Source organism: Cordyceps fumosorosea (assembly GCF_001636725.1).
Source record: "Cordyceps fumosorosea ARSEF 2679 chromosome Unknown scaffold_7, whole genome shotgun sequence".
Lineage (NCBI taxonomy): Eukaryota > Fungi > Ascomycota > Sordariomycetes > Hypocreales > Cordycipitaceae > Cordyceps > Cordyceps fumosorosea.
Window position 1 is genome coordinate 108,819 of NW_017387307.1, and position 19,548 is coordinate 128,366.

At 57.2% G+C, this 19,548-nt stretch overlaps 9 protein-coding genes across 9 annotated transcripts; 7 read left to right on the forward strand and 2 right to left on the reverse strand.

Annotated features, from left to right (window-relative positions):
- Positions 1-1,773: 1,773 nt before the first annotated feature.
- Positions 1,774-3,039, forward strand: ISF_03576 (aminomethyl transferase; the record flags this gene model as incomplete). Its single annotated transcript, XM_018847182.1, has 1 exon — positions 1,774-3,039. The coding sequence occupies one exon, from the start codon at positions 1,774-1,776 to the stop codon at positions 3,037-3,039; it is 1,266 nt and encodes a 421-aa protein (XP_018705389.1).
- A 1,809-nt stretch (positions 3,040-4,848) lies between these two features.
- ISF_03577 (peptidoglycan binding domain containing protein) lies at positions 4,849-5,634 on the forward strand (the record flags this gene model as incomplete). Its single annotated transcript, XM_018847183.1, has 2 exons — positions 4,849-5,136; positions 5,206-5,634. 2 exons carry the CDS (start codon positions 4,849-4,851, stop codon positions 5,632-5,634), a joined length of 717 nt encoding a protein of 238 aa, XP_018705390.1.
- Positions 5,635-5,887: 253 nt separating this feature from the next.
- On the forward strand, positions 5,888-6,788 carry ISF_03578 (peptidoglycan binding domain containing protein; the record flags this gene model as incomplete). Its single annotated transcript, XM_018847184.1, has 2 exons — positions 5,888-5,909; positions 5,974-6,788. The coding sequence occupies 2 exons, from the start codon at positions 5,888-5,890 to the stop codon at positions 6,786-6,788; spliced, it is 837 nt and encodes a 278-aa protein (XP_018705391.1).
- A 278-nt stretch (positions 6,789-7,066) lies between these two features.
- ISF_03579 (Guanine deaminase) lies at positions 7,067-8,434 on the reverse strand (the record flags this gene model as incomplete). Its single annotated transcript, XM_018847185.1, has 1 exon — positions 7,067-8,434. The coding sequence occupies one exon, from the start codon at positions 8,432-8,434 to the stop codon at positions 7,067-7,069; it is 1,368 nt and encodes a 455-aa protein (XP_018705392.1).
- A 579-nt stretch (positions 8,435-9,013) lies between these two features.
- Positions 9,014-9,850, forward strand: ISF_03580 (Heat shock protein DnaJ; the record flags this gene model as incomplete). Its single annotated transcript, XM_018847186.1, has 1 exon — positions 9,014-9,850. The coding sequence occupies one exon, from the start codon at positions 9,014-9,016 to the stop codon at positions 9,848-9,850; it is 837 nt and encodes a 278-aa protein (XP_018705393.1).
- Positions 9,851-9,887: 37 nt separating this feature from the next.
- ISF_03581 (uracil-5-carboxylate decarboxylase) lies at positions 9,888-11,015 on the reverse strand (the record flags this gene model as incomplete). Its single annotated transcript, XM_018847187.1, has 1 exon — positions 9,888-11,015. The coding sequence occupies one exon, from the start codon at positions 11,013-11,015 to the stop codon at positions 9,888-9,890; it is 1,128 nt and encodes a 375-aa protein (XP_018705394.1).
- A 1,073-nt stretch (positions 11,016-12,088) lies between these two features.
- ISF_03582 (thymine dioxygenase) lies at positions 12,089-13,181 on the forward strand (the record flags this gene model as incomplete). Its single annotated transcript, XM_018847188.1, has 2 exons — positions 12,089-12,736; positions 12,819-13,181. 2 exons carry the CDS (start codon positions 12,089-12,091, stop codon positions 13,179-13,181), a joined length of 1,011 nt encoding a protein of 336 aa, XP_018705395.1.
- A 2,265-nt stretch (positions 13,182-15,446) lies between these two features.
- On the forward strand, positions 15,447-16,860 carry ISF_03583 (hypothetical protein; the record flags this gene model as incomplete). Its single annotated transcript, XM_018847189.1, has 3 exons — positions 15,447-15,919; positions 15,973-16,361; positions 16,427-16,860. The coding sequence occupies 3 exons, from the start codon at positions 15,447-15,449 to the stop codon at positions 16,858-16,860; spliced, it is 1,296 nt and encodes a 431-aa protein (XP_018705396.1).
- Positions 16,861-17,934: 1,074 nt separating this feature from the next.
- Positions 17,935-19,548, forward strand: ISF_03584 (Acyl-CoA oxidase/dehydrogenase, central domain protein; the record flags this gene model as incomplete). Its single annotated transcript, XM_018847190.1, has 3 exons — positions 17,935-18,589; positions 18,667-18,927; positions 18,992-19,548. The coding sequence occupies 3 exons, from the start codon at positions 17,935-17,937 to the stop codon at positions 19,546-19,548; spliced, it is 1,473 nt and encodes a 490-aa protein (XP_018705397.1).

The window sequence follows — 19,548 nt, forward strand, 5'->3', positions numbered from 1 at the left end:
CCGACTAGGCGTCGCCGGGAAATTTGGTATAATATTGCTCCCTTTTCTCGTTTCCAATGGAAGGATTTCTATGAATTATTCCTTGTCCCCTGTCATAACAACAACAAAACCCCATCTTGGGCAGCTGTGCTGGGTCGACGAGCAGGGGATGGGGACGCCTGATGGGAATTAATTCGCGAGCAGCAGGCAGCGCTCGAAGCCAAGATGGTTGAAATTTTGACTTTAGCTTGTGACTGTGAAACATGCCATGCACGCAGGCGGAATGCAGCTTAATCAAACCTGCTCACACCTTTATCTCTTTATTTAGCAAACGAGTCTCTCAACAAAATCACTCCACCAGAATACTCTTTCACATGCAAAGGACACACACACAATTCGCTTCAATGCTAGCGCGCGCGTTGCAAATGCTTTCTTCCATCCATCCGTCGACGCTTCGGCCGCGTGCTCCCTTGTCCGCCGTCCAGGGCTGCGTACCCGCCGTCCAGGCACTGGTCGCTGGCATCGCGCAAATCACAGATGGATGCACATCAGCCTCTGCCTAATTTGTCTCGCCTTCGTCACTCTTGCGTGACGGGGCTGACGAGCCCATGCTGTCTGTCCCTTGCGATACCGCCCCTCGGGTTCCGTAGCTGTTACGCGTAACTTATATGGCCTGCGCCTTGGCTGCTTGGCTGGCCAACCCAAACACAGCCACCATAACACCACCCCACCGTAGCCAAGTCAACCGTCGAGTACGGCCGCCCGGTCCTTGCATGTGGTACCGCCCGGCGACCGAACAAGAGCAAAAAGTCGGCGCCGGCAACGGGCAAAAATGACCGGTTCCTGTATCCGCCCCCACGTGCCACAGCCGGACAGTACCCGGGGTCCGAGGACAAATTACGTACCATGCCTAGATGTCACCAGGTACGGAACACAAACAACAGGCTTGATCCGATAGAGCGCTGCCATGGCCAAGGACCGGAGAGCCTCTCGGTTGCATCGGCCTCGTACACTCTCATGATGGGTGCCGCATTCAATATCTCGACCAGGACACGTATTCTCTGCCTCCTGGCCCAATCACGACCCAGGCCCGCATCTTCGTTGCATCATGACCCTCCTCACCTCTGACCAAAAATGCAGGGTCCACGTCGCCCTTGCCCTGACGACTTGCGATGGCGCAGGCGCCAACCAGCGTTGATGTTAGCCGAGAACCGGTGATCGAGGCCAATCGCGGATGATGTTGTCATCGCCATCTTCATCAGCCATATCGCCACTCCATTGCCCTTGACGATGCAGGTGCAGGCCATCATCGCTCATCATCGTGCGCTGGCCTATTTACTTTTCTCGATCCGTTCAGATAACTTGATAATAATCTAACTTCACTGTAAAGGGCGTCGTAGACTCAGGGACCCGCGGACTTGGCCCTCTGCCACCACTGCGATCCGACCTTATCGCCGCTGCTGCTATTCTGCTCAATTATACTCTGACTGAACTAAATAAACTACTCCGCAACACACTTGATGTCTGACCTCCTTGGGCGCTGCATGTGCGGATCTCCGCAAACACACGGCGCCGTAGCCTAAGTCCGCAGGCCACAGCCTCCAGAAGGCCCCGCAAAAAAACCTCGCTGAGCTTCCCAGGCTTGACCTACCTATGTATCTCCTCTCATCATCTCCGATTAGAACCCGTTTCGCAAAGCCCAAAAGCTCACGTGCCGAAGGCATCCCGTCTCCGCAAACTGTTACTTCGAATCCCCTACCTGTTGCCGCTTTTATTTCTGCGCCCCGGGGCGCCATGCAACCTCTCGCGAACCGAGCGCTCCTCCAGCGCCCTCGTGCGACGATCACCTCCTCCTCCGTCGTCTGCCGATCCTGCCGCCGCCGCCGACTGGCTACGACAGCCGCGCCGCCTAAGCCGCCCGCCGCCGGGCTGGCCGAGCTCTCGTCGCGGCGCGTCCTGGCCGTCGCCGGTGCCGACGCCACCAAGTTCCTCCAAGGCATCGTCACGCAAAACGTCGCCACTGCCAACAGTGGGCGCAATATTACCACGGCGCCGCCTGAGCCGCGCACCGAAGGCTTCTACGCTGGCTTCCTCAACGCCACCGGTCGCGTCATGCACGACACCTTCATCTACCCCTTCCGGAGCGGCGCCGGCGGGTTGTCCGCCCTCGACTACGGCGACGGCGGCGACGGCTTCCTCGTCGAGGCCGACGCCTCACAGGCCGCACGCCTCGAAAAGTACATCAAGCGGTACAAGCTGCGCGCCAAGGTCAGCGTCCGCGTTCTCGCTCCGGAGGAGGTGTCCGTCTGGCAAGCCTGGGACGACGCCGCTTCCAACCCTGGCCTGCCCAGCGGTAACGGTAGCATCATGACGCTGCGCGACCCTCGCGCGCCCGCCATGGGATGGCGCATACTGCAGCTAGGCCCTGGAACGCCTGACGTCATCGACGCGGAGCGCGCCGCCGAGGACGCGTACACGATCCGGCGGTACCTGCAGGGTGTGCCCGAGGGCCAGGACGAGTTGCTGCGCGAGCAGGCGCTGCCGCTGGAGAGCAACATGGAGCACATGGGCGGCGTCGATTTCCACAAGGGCTGCTACGTTGGGCAGGAGTTGACGATCCGCACACGCCACCGCGGCGTCGTGCGCAAGCGCGTGCTGCCGTGCGCCCTCTACGACGCCGACCGCCCCGCGCCGAGCGTCCTCGCGTACGACCCCGACGCCCTCCCCGCCGGCAGCGGTACCACCGACGCCGCGGCAGTGCCAACGGAAACGAGCATCGGCCGGTGCGGCAAGAGCGGCCGCAGCGCGGGCAAGTGGCTCAAGGGGCTCGGCAACGTTGGCCTCGCGCTGTGCCGCCTCGAGATCATGACGGACGTCGCGGCCGTAGTGCCGGGCGGCGGCGATCAGGTGCCGGCTGCCGCGACGTACAGCCCGGAGGATGACTTCGTGCTCGATTGGGGGGGAGACGACGACGTCGGGGGCAGCGTCAAGATTAAGGCGTTCGTGCCTGACTGGCTGCGCGCCAGCATGGAGGAGGCGCAAAGGAAGAAGAAGCAGTAGAGGAGGAATCATGGGCGCCGGTGTAGGATAACGATGGGAAATTATAGATTCAACTACAGACCGGCTAATATAAGCATGCTGAATGCAACAAGTGCAACCTCGGTTGGCTTGCTCTGGTGGGCTACAATCACGCCTTGTACTCCCGCCGCGCATCGCTGCCTTGTGTCCATTTTTATACTTTGTCTAGGGAAACGGTGCTTGCAAATCATTTCCGGACTCTGGAGTGTTCTCGTACATGACCAAACCTGGAGCTGGCGGCGGTGTAAGAAAACGGAAATGCGTCATTGACATGTTGTGGAATTGGAGTTTGAACCGCTGTCAAAGTTTTGGATCATGGATGCTAACCGCATCTTATCAGTTAGGAGTTTTATCTTTTCCCTTCTTGCTAAGGTCAGGAAGGGAATGTTGCAGCTTGCGCCTGTATCTCAAGGTCTTCCGCGCACAATTTGCCAGTTGGTAACGTATACTTTGTTGGCTCGGTTCTATAACGGGCATCTCTCCAGAGTTCTACATTTGGAAGCCCATTTTATGCTTTTCCAATTTTCATGTTACCCTAAGATAATTCATGACCATCGGGTGCCGGGCCCTTGGTTACCTGCTACATGCGACAGACCGGTTCACTTAATGCCGTTGAAAAGGCGTAGTATTGTATCTTTTTTATTTTTATGTTCCTGCGATCTAGCAGAGGCATATTGGCGCGCCTGACTGCACATGAATAGCCAAGCCACGAATGATTCTCCTGAGCTGAATGCCATCTCGACAAGGTCCGTACATACCCAAGTTGGGTACGGGCTGTTTAATAAGGCCCGATACCTGTTTACAGTAACAAAAGTAGAGAGAATTTTGAGCTAATCAGAACCAGGCGTCGCCCGTCCTTGGCAGCTGCGCCATCACGGGAGCTGCCGGATTCTTCGAGTGCTGCATGAAGCCGCGCAGAACGAATGGATTCAATTGGACTCGAAATATACGTAGTAAATCGAGTATGGAGAGTGCTACCGCGTGGGTGCATTGGCGATGCGTCATTGCGCTAGCTTACTGGTCCATCTCATTTTGAGATTATGAGGCGGCGTCGGACTCCATCCCACTAGGGGAATGATTCGGGACGGCGCTTCCCGCAGGCTGCCTCTTTGAGCAACTAGGGTAAGCGAGGCTGGGCTGATTACTTCAAAGCCACTGCCAAGTCTCGTCAAGACAGCCTCGTCCAACGCCATACTGAAACGGCAGAGTCACAACGTGCCACTGGTATGACGCGAGATGCGTGTATTTGATCTTGCCTGTCGCCAACGCAAGACGCACGGGTTAGGTAGGGCAAGACTCAATAAGCTGTGCCTCTTCTTATCACCCCCCGTTGTCATGGTATTCTTCTGCGAACAAAGATGGCAAGCTGATAAAGGAAACCCTGAAGAATATCTCAGCCTACAATTTGGGGGCGAGATCGTCAAAGCTCTCCTTGGCGACACCGTGCTGACGCGCCATGGGCTTATTGGGCGGGCTGCGGCGCAGCCCACTTGCAACGGTTCGTTCCTGTCACGGCCTCGTTTTTCGAGGCCAACCTGAAGCGGGAAATGCCTGTGTGATCTTGTGACTGCTATCGTCTATTAGCGTTGCCAGCTCTCAGGCAATCATCTTGAGAATGGGTACATATACATTTGTGCTAGGAAGCGTTGCGCTGGGGAACATTGGCTTTCACTTTTGCGCCGTTGCATTTATGGTGACATCGAATGAGGTGATTACTTCATAATCGTACATTTCATACTCCAAGGCTTCTGTTCCAGCGACTCTCTGTTCTCTTAGCCCTCATTCGCCGTCATGTCGCTCGCCACCGAAGAACCAATCCCGGACGGCGGCGCCAAGAAGCGAATCATTTTATGCTGCGACGGCACCTGGTTCGACAGCGATGACGGCTTCAACAAGGCCTCGCGCAAGAATGAGGCTACTTTGCAAGTGGCTTCCAACGTCACTCGAATCTCGCGCTGCCTCAAGCGCCGATGCAGCGACGGCACTCTACAGATCATCAACTACGAGTCGGGCGTCGGCACTGGCAGCAACACCCTCGACACTCTCACCGGAGGTGCCTTTGGTTTGGGCCTGACACAGGTATGAAAGTTCTGGGTCATGTTTGCGTTGAGAGACGCGTATCTAATGCCTGTTTGTGATCAATTGCAGCGTGTCCGTGAGGCGTATGCCTTTCTCTGCGCCAACTATGCGGACGACGACGAAATTATACTCATTGGATGGTCTCGCGGCGCCTTCACCGTACGATCTGTCGCTGGCATGATCGGCAAGCTGGGTTTGCTGACCCGCGAAGGCATGGAATCCTTTGTTCCCGTCTTTAAGGACATGCAGCACTGGAAGGACGCCGCGTACCAGGACCCCTTCCCCAAGACGCCCTTTGAGGACAAGCCCACAGGCAACGGCGCCGCAGATGCGTACCGCGGAAGGTTGGAGACGCTGGGCCTCACGCGGGTCACGCAAGCAAACGGCGAGCTCATCAAGGTGAAGGCTATCGGCGTCTGGGATACTGTGGGCAGTCTGGGCATCCCCAGAATCGGCTGGCTCGACGCGCTCGGCATCCGAGCCGCCAACAACGAATAAGTCTCCTCAATGGCGCAACATTGTTAGAAGTGAATAAATACGCTGACCTAGAATTACATTCAAATGGCACGATACGGATCTCTCCGACCGCATTGAGCATGCGTTTCACGCCCTAGCTCTCGACGAGAACAGATCGCCATACTCACCGGCCGTATGGGAACGTCGACCAGAGAACAAGCTCACAACCGACCTCCGTCAGGTATGGTTTCCCGGCACGCATGGGAACTGTGGAGGCGGCGTTGAAGACGTGGGAATGGCCAATATCACCCTGGCTTGTAAGTCAAAGCAAAGCCCATCTTGCAGCATACATCCATCCTTCTTGCTAACAACCCTCGTTAGGGATGATGGATCAGATGGCCTCGGTTGGCGTGGAATTCCACGCGCCGTCTGCTCTGCGCATGATCTCACAGCAAATTCAGCAGTACGAAGCCAAGGCCGCCCAGCTCGCTGCCGCGGCTGGCAGGAGCACCCGCAAGCCGCCACCGCCGTGGGCCGTCGACGCCATCTTCCGTGCCAACGCGCCCGTGCGGCCGTGGGCCCTCGGCGCGCTGCAGAAGCCGCCGAGCGTCGTCGACTGGATCACCGGGCGCACGTCGCGCACGCCCGGTCAGTACCGGCAGGCTGACCCGCGTACCGGCGACGACCGCCGTGGCGCCTTCCTGCGCGACACCAACGAGCGCGTCCACAGCTCTGCGCGCGTGCGCCTCGCCTGCCGCGGCCTCGGGCTCAACGACCAGGGCGGCGTCGCCTGGGCCGCGCCCACGCTGACGCGCCGCTGGCGTCTGCGGCGCACCACGGCGCGGTACGAGGATCCGGTGCCGCGCGATCCGCTCTGGGACCCAGCGGAGGCCAGTGCCAGCGAGGTAGGGAGGAAGCCGAATGAGGAGCAAGGGGAGCGCTGGATCTGGGAGTACGTGGGCCCGGAGGAGGAGGCGCCGACGGAGAAGAGGCAGCGGATCATGGTGGAGGAGCCTCTTGGGCCGTACGAGCGCTTCTTGCTGAACCAGGTCGGTGGGAAGCCAAACGTATATGCTTTTGCCGAGGGCGGTGCGGTAAGTGGCCAGTTGTCGGGGAGTGTCAACGGACTCGAGCAGGACTCGGAGGCGGAGACGGAGACGGGGACTCCAGTGCAAAATACAAGATCTCCCAAGTAACACCGCTAGCTATAACTATGGCAGTGGTCTGTTCGATTTATTTAAATTCGTTTGATCTTTATCTATATTAACCTTTCATAGCTGCTGACTCTTGCTTGAAGCGTTCATCAAATAGCATGGTCATGAGTATTGTTGACGTGACACCCAATGAATACCTCACCCCGTTCACCAGGGCGGGAGAGGCTTACTGATGACGAGGAGAAAACCTTGCAATCATATTGACATTGCACGTATAATGCTCAGGAACGGTGTCTCAGCCACTACAGCTTATCAAGTGGTTAGCAGCCATGGACAAGCCGACCCCTAACATAGACCTGCACTATGTTTCGATCATCGCCCGTCATGATAAACTTTTCCAGCATCGTGCGCAGTGAATCAACTTCCTCGAGCGGTGCGGTGATGCCACCTCTGGCGGCGCTCACATCGACCAGTAGCGCGTCAAACTGCTTCCCGACCTGGAAGTTGCCCACCTCGTCGCCAAAGCCGACGACGCGCGCGCCGCCCACTGTCGCCATGTGAAAGGCCTCCTCCATCGTGACCGCCGCGGTCCCGTCGCGGGCGTCTAAAAAGTCGCGCGCAAATGAGTTGACCAGCGCGTGGCGCATCGCGTTGAGCATGGAGACGGAGTAGCCGCCGCCTGAGTCGGTGCCAAGGCCGACCTTGACGCCGCGGCGCAGCAGGTCTTTGATGCGCGCGGCCATGAAGCCGCCGCCGACCGTCATGTTGGCAGTCGGGCAGTGCGCGACGCCGCAGCCGAGGTCCTGCAGCCGCTGCGTCTCGTAGGGGGTCATGATTGTGCAGTGGGCGAGAATGGAGCGCGGGCCGAGGAGGCTGAAGTATTCGTACAGGTCGGCTTCATTGGTGAACTGTGGGAACAGGGACAGCGTGAAGGTCTTCTCCTGCTCAGACTCGTCAAAGTGCGTCTGGATGGCCATGGTCGGATGCTCGGCGGCGATGGCGCCCAGGCCGGTTAGCAGGGACTCGTCGCAGCAGATGGCGAAGCGTGGCGTCAGGACGTGGCGGAGGAGCTCGCCTTTCGGGTCGAGGCACTGGATGTGATGTATGCAGTCGCGCGTCACCTGGAGCGATTCCTCAACGCTGGCATCGACGTAAAAATCTGGAGCGTTACGAGCCATGTTGCACTTTCCTACCAGCGCCCGCTGGCCGTGCTCCAAACACACGTCGGCGAGAATCTTGGTGGCCTCGCCGTGAAGGGAGCCATAGTAGCTCGCGGTGGTGACGCCTTGACGTAGCATACCCTTGACAACCATGCGATACACTCTCTTGGCATGATTGGCGTCTTTGAATAGGGACTCATTATGAAAGGCAACCTGGTTAAGCCATTCCAGAATCTGGAGTCCCTGTCCCTGCCCTCGATGGAGCCACTGCGGCGCATGGTTGTGCGTGTCGACGAAGCCTGGCATGATAAACTGCCCTTTCTGCAACGTTGTGAAGCTGATTCCGAAAGCACTGAGCGCTTTCAGTCTTTCGGGCACTTTTTCGCTCTGCACGTTTGCTTCGAGGGCGACGATGGTACCATAGTCGTCAACGACTAGCAAGGCATTTTCGAGGATGGTAATTTCATCCAAGCTTGTGGAATGAATAACGGTTCCATAAAAGATCTGGCTGAAGACGTTTCTCGACATTCTGAAATGCCTAGAATTGTAGTCTGTTGCTAATGTTCTGAGGAAAACCAGGCTCTAGGCGTTTGTAGGAGAAGGCGGTGGTGTAATAGCAAGGTAGTGACCTGGGGTGGGGTAACACATCTTGCCGTGTTGGGTAGCAGCGTTACATTGTAGAGCCTGGTTTCTGGTATGTAACTCGGCCGGAATTATTCGGTGAAGCAAGAAACAAAATGCCTTTTGGGAAGCGGGATTAAAATACCAGCAGATGATAAGGGAAAAAAGTCGCCCAGGACGCGCTCAAGATGAGATCGGTATAGTGGAGCTGCTGCCTGAAGTGTGGCGCAACATGTCCCTGTAAAGTGGCTGCCCTTGGCGCCCATAGCGTCACGTGTTAGGAGCTTGAAGGTTTGTCTTTTTCACTTTCAACGCTGCTTCAACACAACATCGGAAGCACGGCGGACACACATCCAAGCTAATCTTCAGCGCAGAATTGCGGGAGCTGTACGCATAAACAGCTCAGAGGGCTTGTCCGAGCCGGGGTCCAAAACTGCTGCCGCTGCCATCCTTTCCATTCGAAGCATTTCACGCCAAGTCAACATCATGAGCGACGAAAACAAAGATGTGCTGCGCTTCGCAGCCGAGTACGCGGAGAAGAACGTCGACCTGTACGACCTCCTCGGCGTAGATGCCCTCACGTCAAAAGACGACATCCGTCGTGCCTGGCGCAAGCGCTCGCTCAAGTACCACCCCGACAAGGCCGGCGACAACTTCGACCCGGAGAAGTGGGAGTTATTCGAGCGAGCGCGCGATATCCTCGCCGACGACAACGCACGTGCAACCTACGACGCGTCCATGAAGGCCAAGCTGCTGCGGCGGCAGGAGCGCGAGGCTATGGACAAGGAGCGCAAGCGATTTGCCGACGACCTCGAGGCGGCCGAGAACGCCGCGCGCCAGCAGCAGCAGGCCAAGCAGCAGCGTGACACGGAGATGCTACAAAAGGAGCGCGAGAGGCTGGCGGAGCTGCAGCGAATGCGCGACGAGGAGGCTGCGCGCCAAGCCCAGGCCGCACAGGAGATGGACGACATGGTGGAGGCGCGCCGTCGCCTCAAGGAGCGGAAGGAGGAAAAAGCAAAGAGAAGGGAAGCCAAAGAGCGGATGAAAGCCAGCTCTGTGTATAACAAAAAGGCTAAGGGTCCCGCAAATGGTGCCGTAGATGTGCCAGGTGACTTCGTTATCGAGATTGATGGCGGCCGGAAGATGTACTGGGAGCTCGTTTGCGACAAGCTCCGAGCACGGCAGGCAATATCCGACATGGGCAAGGAGGAGAAGCCAGATCCACATGACGCCATGGACGCACTACAACAAATCATGACTACAGCCAAGCAGCGAATTTACGATGCTGAGCTAGCATATCAGCGCGAAACCGGAACAGCCTGAAATACTTTTCAACTCTTTTCTCGAAACACGCGGCTATCTACTCGACCCTAAGATTCAAGACACGAATAGCATTCACACCCAAGACAACAGCCGCATCTCTGGAGCCCCTCCCGAGGGCTTCATTTATGGCCTGGACATTCAAACTGGAACTGTCCCAGGGACCTTGTACGTCCTCCTCAATCGGCGGGAAGAATGGGTGGTCAGTACCAAACATGAGTCTATCGGCCCCGCTCGCCGCAATCGCGGCCTGAAGGCCAACCTCGGAGTAAATGACAGCATCAAGGTATATTTGCTCCTTCAGCACAGTCCAGATTGTGCGGCGGTCCTTGGGCACCTTGCCCGTCGTTACCAGGTGTCCATCATGAACGATGCAGCTCTCGATGCGGCCAGCGAGGAATGGCAGCGTGCCGCCGCTGTGGGCCAGGAGCATCCGGAGGTTGGGTACTTGGTCGAAGACGCCGGCCATGTACATGCGCGCGACGGCAATCGTGGTCTCCATGGGGAATCCCAGCGCGAGTGGAAGCACGTGGCCGTACTCCTCCGCGCGGGGGCCGTACACCTCGTTGGGCAGGCCGTAGTGCGGGTGGAGGAAAACGAGAAGTTTGGCGTCGGCGACGGCGTTGAAGAGGGGCAGGAGGCGGGGGTCGTCGAGGCCTTTGCCGAGACCAGAGGTACCGAGGATGATACCACGGCAGTACTTGAGACCCTGGACGTGCGCGATGGCGGCCGTAATGGCGTCCACGGGTGCGCTCAGGGGCAGGGCGGCGAAGAAGAAGAGGCGGCCGGCGTGCTGGGCGCACATCTCGGAGAACTCGCTATTGACCGAGGCGGCCACGACTGTGGCCTCGGAGGGGTCTAGGAAGTCGAACCACGGGTTGGCGAGGGAGATGACGGAGATGTTGATGCCGTTGGTGTCCATGAAGTGCAGCTTCTGCGCGAGCGAGGCAAAGTGCGTGCTCAGCGGGCGGCCGGGCAGCTTGGCGGCGGCATCCCGGAGGGCGGCGTCGAGGGACTCGAGCTCAGATGAGAGCAGGATGAGGCGCGGCTCATCGGCCTGAGGGAACTTGCGGATGAGGGGGATGGCGGTGCGCTTCTCGAGCATGGCGATGTAGGAGGGCGGATACATGTGGGTATGGATGTCGACAACGGGGGTCCCGGATGCCATTGTGGTTGTTTGTGCGGAGGGTCTTCTGAGGTGGTGTTTCTGGTAGAGTTGAATGAGATCTCGCAAGAGGGGGAGGACAGTGTACGTATGCTGATGAGAGGTGATCATCGATGGCAGCCTCCGGGTGGTGTATTGGTATGTCCAGATAGTTAGTTAGAGAATCCCCACTCGATGATCAGGCTGAGTGGAGGCACAGGGACTGTCAACCGGCTTTTCCACATGTTGACGTGGATTATCAATTCTACATGGAGACAATTCTACATGGAGACAATTCTACATGGAGACAATTCTACGTAGAGACAATTCTACATGGAGGCTAATCAGAAGAGATATTCCGTGTTTTACGTCATTTCCATTCGCTTGTCCCACTGAGAAAGAGATTGAAGCGGGGGACTGATCGTTGCCACTTGCCTGCAGGGCCAGCTGTCTTGCAGGTACTTTTGATGTTGCGAATGAGACACACAGATGCAATACGAACCCGCTCGGCCTTTTCCGATGCTAAGAAAATGATGGCTATGCAGGTGTCGCACGTGTCAATCAGTTGCGAAACTCGTAGTAGTTACCTACCTACTTGGAGCTTGGAGCTGATTACCCCTCATCGACACCTTGGGGGGGTAATTCAGGTGGCTATTAGTGGCTACTTTTTAGTGGGCTACAGCGGACGACAGCAGGCTGCAACGGGCTACAGTGGGTTTCGATCGACTTTCAGTGGACTGCCTGGCTGCCTTTTCCGGCTTTGAATCCAGTGGCGATTGATTGGGTTGCCTCTTAGACTCACCAGATAGACCTGAATAAGTTGAAGGAAGCGTATAGTCCGGTTCTCGTCCTGTTCTTGAGGTTACATTTACGTTGAGTAACCAACCCTTGTCATGATCCAGGCCAGTCTCTTGATAGCTGCAGAGGAATGGTCATGCCGTTGATAACATAAGCTGAAGCCGAAGCCCGCATCGAAACAAGACATAGACAGTGCATAGTTGATAACAGCATCTTCATCAAGTGGCACGTTGCACTCTCTTACCATCATTACAGAACCAAATACCAATCATCTCATTCATCACATTTCGCCTCTCATCATGAGTGTCGAAGCCGCCGTCCAGGACGAGGGGCTCGTTATCCCGGTAACCCCTCGCACTCGCCCTCCCCCCCCCCGGTTCTCGCTCACCCCCTCCGAGCGCGCCGACACCGCCGTCGCCATCCTGCGCGGCTTCCAGACGGCCGGCTTCATCTACCTGCGCTCTCCGCCGTCGCCCGCGCCCTCCGCCGTGCGCGACATCTTCGCCCGCTCTGCCGCCTTCTTCGCCCAGCCGCTCGCCGACAAGCTCGCCCTGAGCCTGACCGACGCGGCCGCCAACCGGGGCTACCTCCGGCAGGGCCGCGAGCGGCTCATCCCCGACGGCGGCGATGGCAACGTTCCGGATGTGCTGGAGCTGAAGGAGAGCCTCGAGATTGGCCGCGAGCCGCACGAGAGCTTCCGCAACCACTGGCCCGCAGAGGCGGCGCTGCCGGGGTTCAGGGAGGAGGCGATGGCATTCTTTGAGACGTGCAAGGGGCTGCACGTGCAGGTCATGAGGGCTGTCGCGGTCGGGATGGGGCTAGAGGACAGGCATTTCGACGGCTATGTCGACAAGGGCGACAACACGCTCCGCCTGCTGCACTACCCGGAGGTCAAGGCGGACGTCTTCAAAGCCAACGCCGGGCAGGTTCGGGCCGGCGAACACTCTGTAAGACTACACTCTCCCACCCACACACGCGCGCGCATCATCTCTCTCTGGGTGTGCCGCACTACTAACACCAACAACGCAGGATTACGGCTCTATCACGCTGCTCTTCCAGGACGACCGAGGCGGCCTCCAAGTTCGCTCGCCCTCGGGCAGGTTCGTCGACGCAACGCCCATCCCGGGCACCATCGTCGTCAACGCCGGCGACCTGCTCGCGCGCTGGAGCAACGACACCATCAAGAGCACCGTCCACCGCGTCGTCGAGCCCCCGCACGCTGCCGATGTCGACGTCTACCCGCCGCGGTACAGCATCGCATACTTTTGCAACCCCAACTCGGATAGCCTCATCGAGGCCATGCCGGGCACCTACGCCAACGAGTCAGATAAGAAGTACGGGCCGATCCTGAGTGGCGAGTACCTGATCCAGCGACTGGCTCCGACCTACTAGCGGCGGACCGATCTGAAACAACCAATTTATGTAACTCGTGCCTTGTGTAACTGATACGTAATTTGACTTCGCTTTCATTCCTATTTGACTTGGCGTCTCGCTCTTCGTCTTGGTCATGTACCCTTGCACCCGTAACTAAAGCGCCAGTGGCGCCCACTCCCTCGTACGAAACCAACAACGCTCCAGATCACTCAGGCAGAACTTGTAACAAAATAGCTTATAGTTATGTCTGCCATTTCAAATAGTGTCTTGTGTTCAAGCGCTTGATGCCAGCCAAGCATTGCCGCCGAGGTTGCATCAAGAAAGTGGCGGCCAGCAGACAGAGTGCCTTTTTGACTCTTGAACGTTGTGTGATTTATTCAAGGCTTTCAGCTAGGAGTATCAGAGGAAATGATGAGATTTTATCTGTTTTTAGTCCGCTCTTGACAGCTGTCTTGATATGTGCGTATTTACAATGCCTAGTCTCGGCTCCTCACAGGCAAAGTTGCCCCGTGTAATATCCTCCAGCTGGAAATTGCCTTGCCCGCCGAGCCTGCACTAGATACGGTCGACTCCTTGGTCCTGTCGCAAGAAATTAGGACGCTGCTGTGAGTCCTTGATTGGGGAAGATCTCTTGAAGGGGTATATATCTGTCAAGGACAAGGAGGTTGAGGAGTTTGGGAAGATGACCGACTAGCAACGGAGACTTCGCTTTCTCGGATACTTTTGATGGTCTCTTTGGCGATCTTTATTTTTTTGTCTTTTGAAACAGGGTAGGCAAGATTGAGCTCTCTCGAGAAAGAACTCCAGGGGTATCGTCGCTACTCATTATCCCACATCGGTTCGGCGTCCGAGGCAGTCGATGCCGCATACAGGAGCTCCCAGTTTCTGCATTTTCTCTGACCCATTCCGTGAATGTATCGTCTTCCGTCAGGAAACTGCTTCGGACGCTCAATTGTCGAGTCGGCCAGACACAGCATTGTCTGGCGAGTACGTTGATCAGTTTCGGGGGTTGCTCCACTGTACATTTTGGTCGCTTACCTGTCGCAAGTAGTCAAAGCAGTGCATAACGTGTTCCTCATCATAATGAGCTGCTCTAACAATGCTCGTAGCAGCAGCATTACTATACGTGCGCCTCTTCTGGTGAACTTGGATGTCTCCGAAATCGCTCGTGTTTAGCGTCTCGATCATCTGGTGCAAGTGCTGCATTCCCTCCCGGATCATGCTTAGACAATGCAGCTGATGAAACATGGATATTCCAACCTTATCGGGGCCGCTCGCCTTGTTGTACCTTGCCAAGTATCCGCCGTTGGGTGGTAGCAGATTATCTTTCCATAGCCAGTCAAACTGGTGATCGAGGCTTGTGTAGTTGTGGTGTCGCGAGAAGTCAGCGACACGCAAGCTAGAGCCGACCTCGTGATGCAGGTCGGTAGTCTTCTTTCTGAAATTCACGAGGTGCTTTGATTTGGACAAAAAATTGATCGACTCATAGGTAAAGGAGATGATACAAAGAATAGCGTATACTGTGCCAATAATCTTGCAGACATTCCATCCCCGGTGCTTTGAGAGTTCGCTCGGCGGATTCATAATGGTTTATTAGCGATGCAAGCTTTGGGAGAATCTTGAGATATTCGCTGCGGAGTTGGTTTGATGGAAGTCAACGCGACTGGGAGGTTTTCGGCGCCGCGACATGCCTGGCCATGGTTATAAACGAGCCTTGCATCAAGCATTAAGCCGACCCTGTGATGTCATTTCACCCCGTAATCGGATTAACGCCTTTTGAGATGAAAGGCGTATCTTGAGGCCTTGGATAATATTCTATTAAGAGACAATTTGAGAGACAATTTTTGACTCTCGCGCGACTGAATTATTTAGTAATAGTCGGAGTGAGACTTGCATCTTGGACGAAAGATGCTGTTGCGAGTGAGTGATGGGGAGACGAATCTGGTAAGAGGAGAATCCTACCACTTTTTGGCAAAGGGCTGGGATTGAGAAGTATTAGAGTCTCATCACGCTCTTTTAATAACGCTTTACATTGAAGAACTTGAATTCTTGGTACAACAGAGACTTGCGCGTACTGGCCCCGGAAGGCCTCGGTCACTGGACCGGCTCCGACGAGGCCGGCGGGAAAGTCGGTAAGTATCATTCCCTCTCCAAGACGAAAAACCATGCGGCAACTAACAGTGCTCTTCCCTTGCAGTCGTTCTCGTCTTCGACCCGACCCGCTGAATGAAGAACCTGCAAACCAAAGAATGCACCCCCTCGCTGACGTTTATGCCCCGCGCCATGGAGATCGAGAGCTACTCGGAGGAGGAGCTCTGGCGCAGCGCCGGCCCCGAGGAGACGTACCTGGACCCGCCGCCGCCGCCCATCTCGAACAAGCAGATCAAGGCGCAGAAGAAGGAGGCGACCAAGCAGAACCTCAAACACAAGCGCGACACGTTGCGGAACCGCTTCCGCCGGAGCAAGGCTCGGGTCGACGACCCCTCGCTCCCCGAGGAGTCGCAGGACCAGAGCGACGACAACGACGACGGGTCCAAGTCGTCGTACACGAGCGCGCAGCTGCGCGAGGAGTACGAGAACCCCAAGCCGTACTCGCGCGACCGGGCGTTTGCGCGCAAGTACGGCCTGTCCACGCCGGAGCTGGTGCTCCGGCGGCTGCGCGCGCTCTCGCCGGCCGAGGTCGCCGCGGACGGGGACGCGCTGATCGGCTGGACCGCCTCGACGGGGCCTTTAGCGGCGCGCTATTCGCGCAGCTCGTCGAGGCGCTCGGCAACTCGGTCCCGCAGAGCCTGTCGTGGATACGGTGCAGCCTGCAGGAGCTGGGCGAGTGGGTGGTGCATCTGCAAGCCTCCTCCGCCGCCAAGGCCGCCTCTTCTTCCACGTCCACGACAGATTCCACCGCCGCCACCGCCACCGCCGTCGCCGCGGAGGAGGAGGAGGATGTGGAGCCGGCGCTGCTGGTCGCGAATGTCCAGGCGCTGCAGGCCAGGGCCGAGTCGACGCTCACGATGCTCGCCGCGTCCATGGGCCTCTCGCAGTCGGCCCTCGTCATCAACCAGACGTCCGGCATCAACAAGCTCACCGAGCTCGCCTTCTTCTTCGTGCCGCTGTCCTTCGTCACGGCCGTCTTCTCCATGCAGGTGCGGGAGCTAACTCCTGACGACCTACCTGATCCGGATCCTGCTGCGGTCGCCGTCGGTGCGCGTCGGCTTGCTGCACTGCCGCGCCACCATCGTCAACCGCTTCGCGTCGTCCCGGACGAGCGGCCGCGGAGCACCGGCTGCACACGGTCGGCAACCGCGCCGTCGCCAAGTTCGTGCTCTTCTTCGCGGGACGTGACCGTGGCGGTCTTCGCCATCGCCTTCCTGCTGTTCGCGTGCCTGGGCCTGTGGCTGTGGGCCCGTGGCTGGGCGCGGCAGCGACGACGCTGTACTTTATCGTGACGCAGTGGCTGGACCCCGCGGTGCTGGTGCCGTGCTTCGTCTCGTTGCCTGTGGCGGCGGCGGGCATGTGGGCGGCGTGGCTGTGGGCGGAAGAGCTCGGGGACTGGACCAACGAGGTCATGATCAAGGCCGCGGACGGCCTGGCGTCGAGGTTTCCGGAGAAGTGGCGGCTGGACAGCGTGGCTGACGATGATTTATCAAGAGAGGGCGTCAATCGTATACCAGACAAACAATCACCTTGGCAACTTGAATGAGCAAGCTATATCCAAGGGTTATCAAATCCAGTTCATGCATGGTCTCTTATGCGGCGAAGAAAAGCAACAATAAGCCTTCCATGACGTTTTCCTTCCCGCTATATGTGTATTTACTCATCATGGCACTTTTTAACCCGAATTCTACTAGGAGTTCAGTGGTCAAAGTTCAAATCGATCGAGATACGGACAGCCTCGCCACATCGCCTGAACAGTCGGGAACCCGATGGACCTCAGCCGGATGGAGCTGACCTGCGACATTGTTCGCATGTTTCACTTTTCAGCTGTACCGGCATTGCGACGTGTTGGGTGATCGATCATTTCTGTGAGATAAGAGTGCGCATTTTCTGGCATCCGTACTGCGCCGTTTCCCATGCTTCGGACAGATGCTTGTACTGGAACCGCGCAGTATGATGAGCCCCCCCCCCAACTTGGCAATCGGAAAATTCAATAGATGGGTAGATTCCGGTGCGGCAACTCTAGTGTTATGTGAGAACTTACACTCGGGTCCTCCCGACAGCCATTAATTAACGCCACTCCATGTGAATACAGTGAGGGCAACTATGCTACCGCTGTTCTGTTTGGCCACCTACTGGTAGAGTCAATTGCTGAAGCTAGTCACAGAATCCGCAGCTGTGCATTTGAGCATACTGTCATGTGAATCTTCTCTTCAAACTGCATTTGGGCGGGTGGGACGACAAGATGGCGGCCATGACCTGGTCAAGCCCACTCCCCAACCTGCCGCATATAGGAACCTCGCCTTGCCATCCTACCAGGACTCGACGGTTTCCTTCCTTATTCGCTCAAAGTTTCCTTCTTCGCTCAGAGTTCCAATATGAGCAATACATCGGAGTTACTTCAGCTTCCTCTTTGGAGGCCCGACGCTGACGCCCAAGATGCCAGCCAAGCGGAAAGAATTGCACTGTCGTATCAGCGCGCTCGGAGCGTGGCCCAGCACATCGGAATGACGGCCCAAGACATTACGACCCTCAGTCCGAAGTTTTGGAATTATCACTGAAACTGTACGTCACTATTGTAACCGCGTCGCGCATTGATCACCGCTAACATGGACCAAACATGCGCCAAGTCATTGGGATTGCCGATACCGCCGCCCTCACGACTCTCATCATTCACTGGAATCTTTGCATGGGGACCATTGCTTCATACTCCGCGGACCGGCCAGATCTTATGCTCATCCTAGAGGAACTTCAAAGTTTTGACGCCGTAGGTGAGTTCATGCTGACGGAAGTCGGCCACGGCCTCGATGCCCGGAGCCTCGAGACGACCGCCACTCAGCTGCAGGACGGGTCATTCGACCTGCACACGCTGAAGGTGACAGCAGCAAATGCAATGCCGCCAGCAACTCCGTATTCCAGCATGCCTCGCATCGCCGTCGTATTCGCTCGACTCGTGGTTGGCGGCGAGCAGCGAGGCATCCAACCGTGCGTCGTGCGCCTCCACGACGCCACCACGATGGCACCAGGCATCACCTCTCGCCTGCTTCTTTCCAGACCCGGCGCCAAGGTCGTCGATCATACCGTCACCACCTTCACGCACGTGCGCCTTGACGCTTCCGCCTCCTCGGCGGCAGCCTTGACGCTCCGCAAGACGAGCGCCGGGGGTTCTTGGACCACATCCACCGCGTCACCGTCGGCACCCTGTCCATGTCCCTCCTTCACATCCCGGGACTTCGCGTCAGCGCCTACGTGTTGGGTCGATACAGCCAGCGGCGGTGCGTGGCCGGGCCTGGACCCGGTAATCAGAATCCCATCGTGTCCTTTTCGACGCAGCACACGCCCATCCTCACAGCTCTCACCTGCGCCTCTGTGTTCGACGCCTTTGCGACAGCCACGATAGCTGAATTCATGGAGGCCTCCTCGCAGCAGGTCCGCTCCGCGCTGGCTACTATATTCAAGCAGACCGTCACTCACACCACCAAGCCGCTCTATACCGAGATGGTCGAGAGATGTGGCTGGCAGGGGCTGTACAATCACAATCAACTTCAAGAGCTGGCATTAGCAGTGCAAGGGACTTCGATAGCAGAAGGGGATATTCTGGTTCTCTGCATACGTAAGTCTGCGCCATGTTCTTCCTGTTGCGAATATGCTCTCCAACGCTCGCACGTACAATATAGGACTTGCATCAGAAGTACTCCTTGGACGGTACAACCTTCCCGAAGCCAAGGACCCTACTAGTCTCTTGGCCCAGCATGAGCTCGGTATATGTGAAGAGGCCCGCCAGCTCGCCATGGCAGCGATGACAAGCCAAGGAAGCAATCGAAATGAGGAGTTCAACACGATGATCCTCCCTCGCGTTCGAAAGCTAGTCCTCGCGACCGGGCAAAGAGCAGCCTACGAAGCAGCAGTCGCTTCGGGCACGATGATGCCGGCAATGCTGGGGCTTTATGAAGCAAGTTGCATCCTGGAGGATCCCAGCTGGTACGTCAAGAAGGCGGGACTCGCGTCTGCAGATGTATACAGACGCCACGCTGAAGCCGTACACGAACTGTTGCCGAGTCTGGACGCGCTTCTACAGAACACCGGGGGCGAATCTTGGGCAACCGCTCCTATACTCGAGGAAGCAAGTTGGTTGGATTTTATCCAGCGTCTTCCGACCTTCCGCAGTGAAGACAAGACCAATGCCCAGGGGAAGAGAGCAGCTGGGCAAGGCGAGATCAAGTGGCGCTTATAA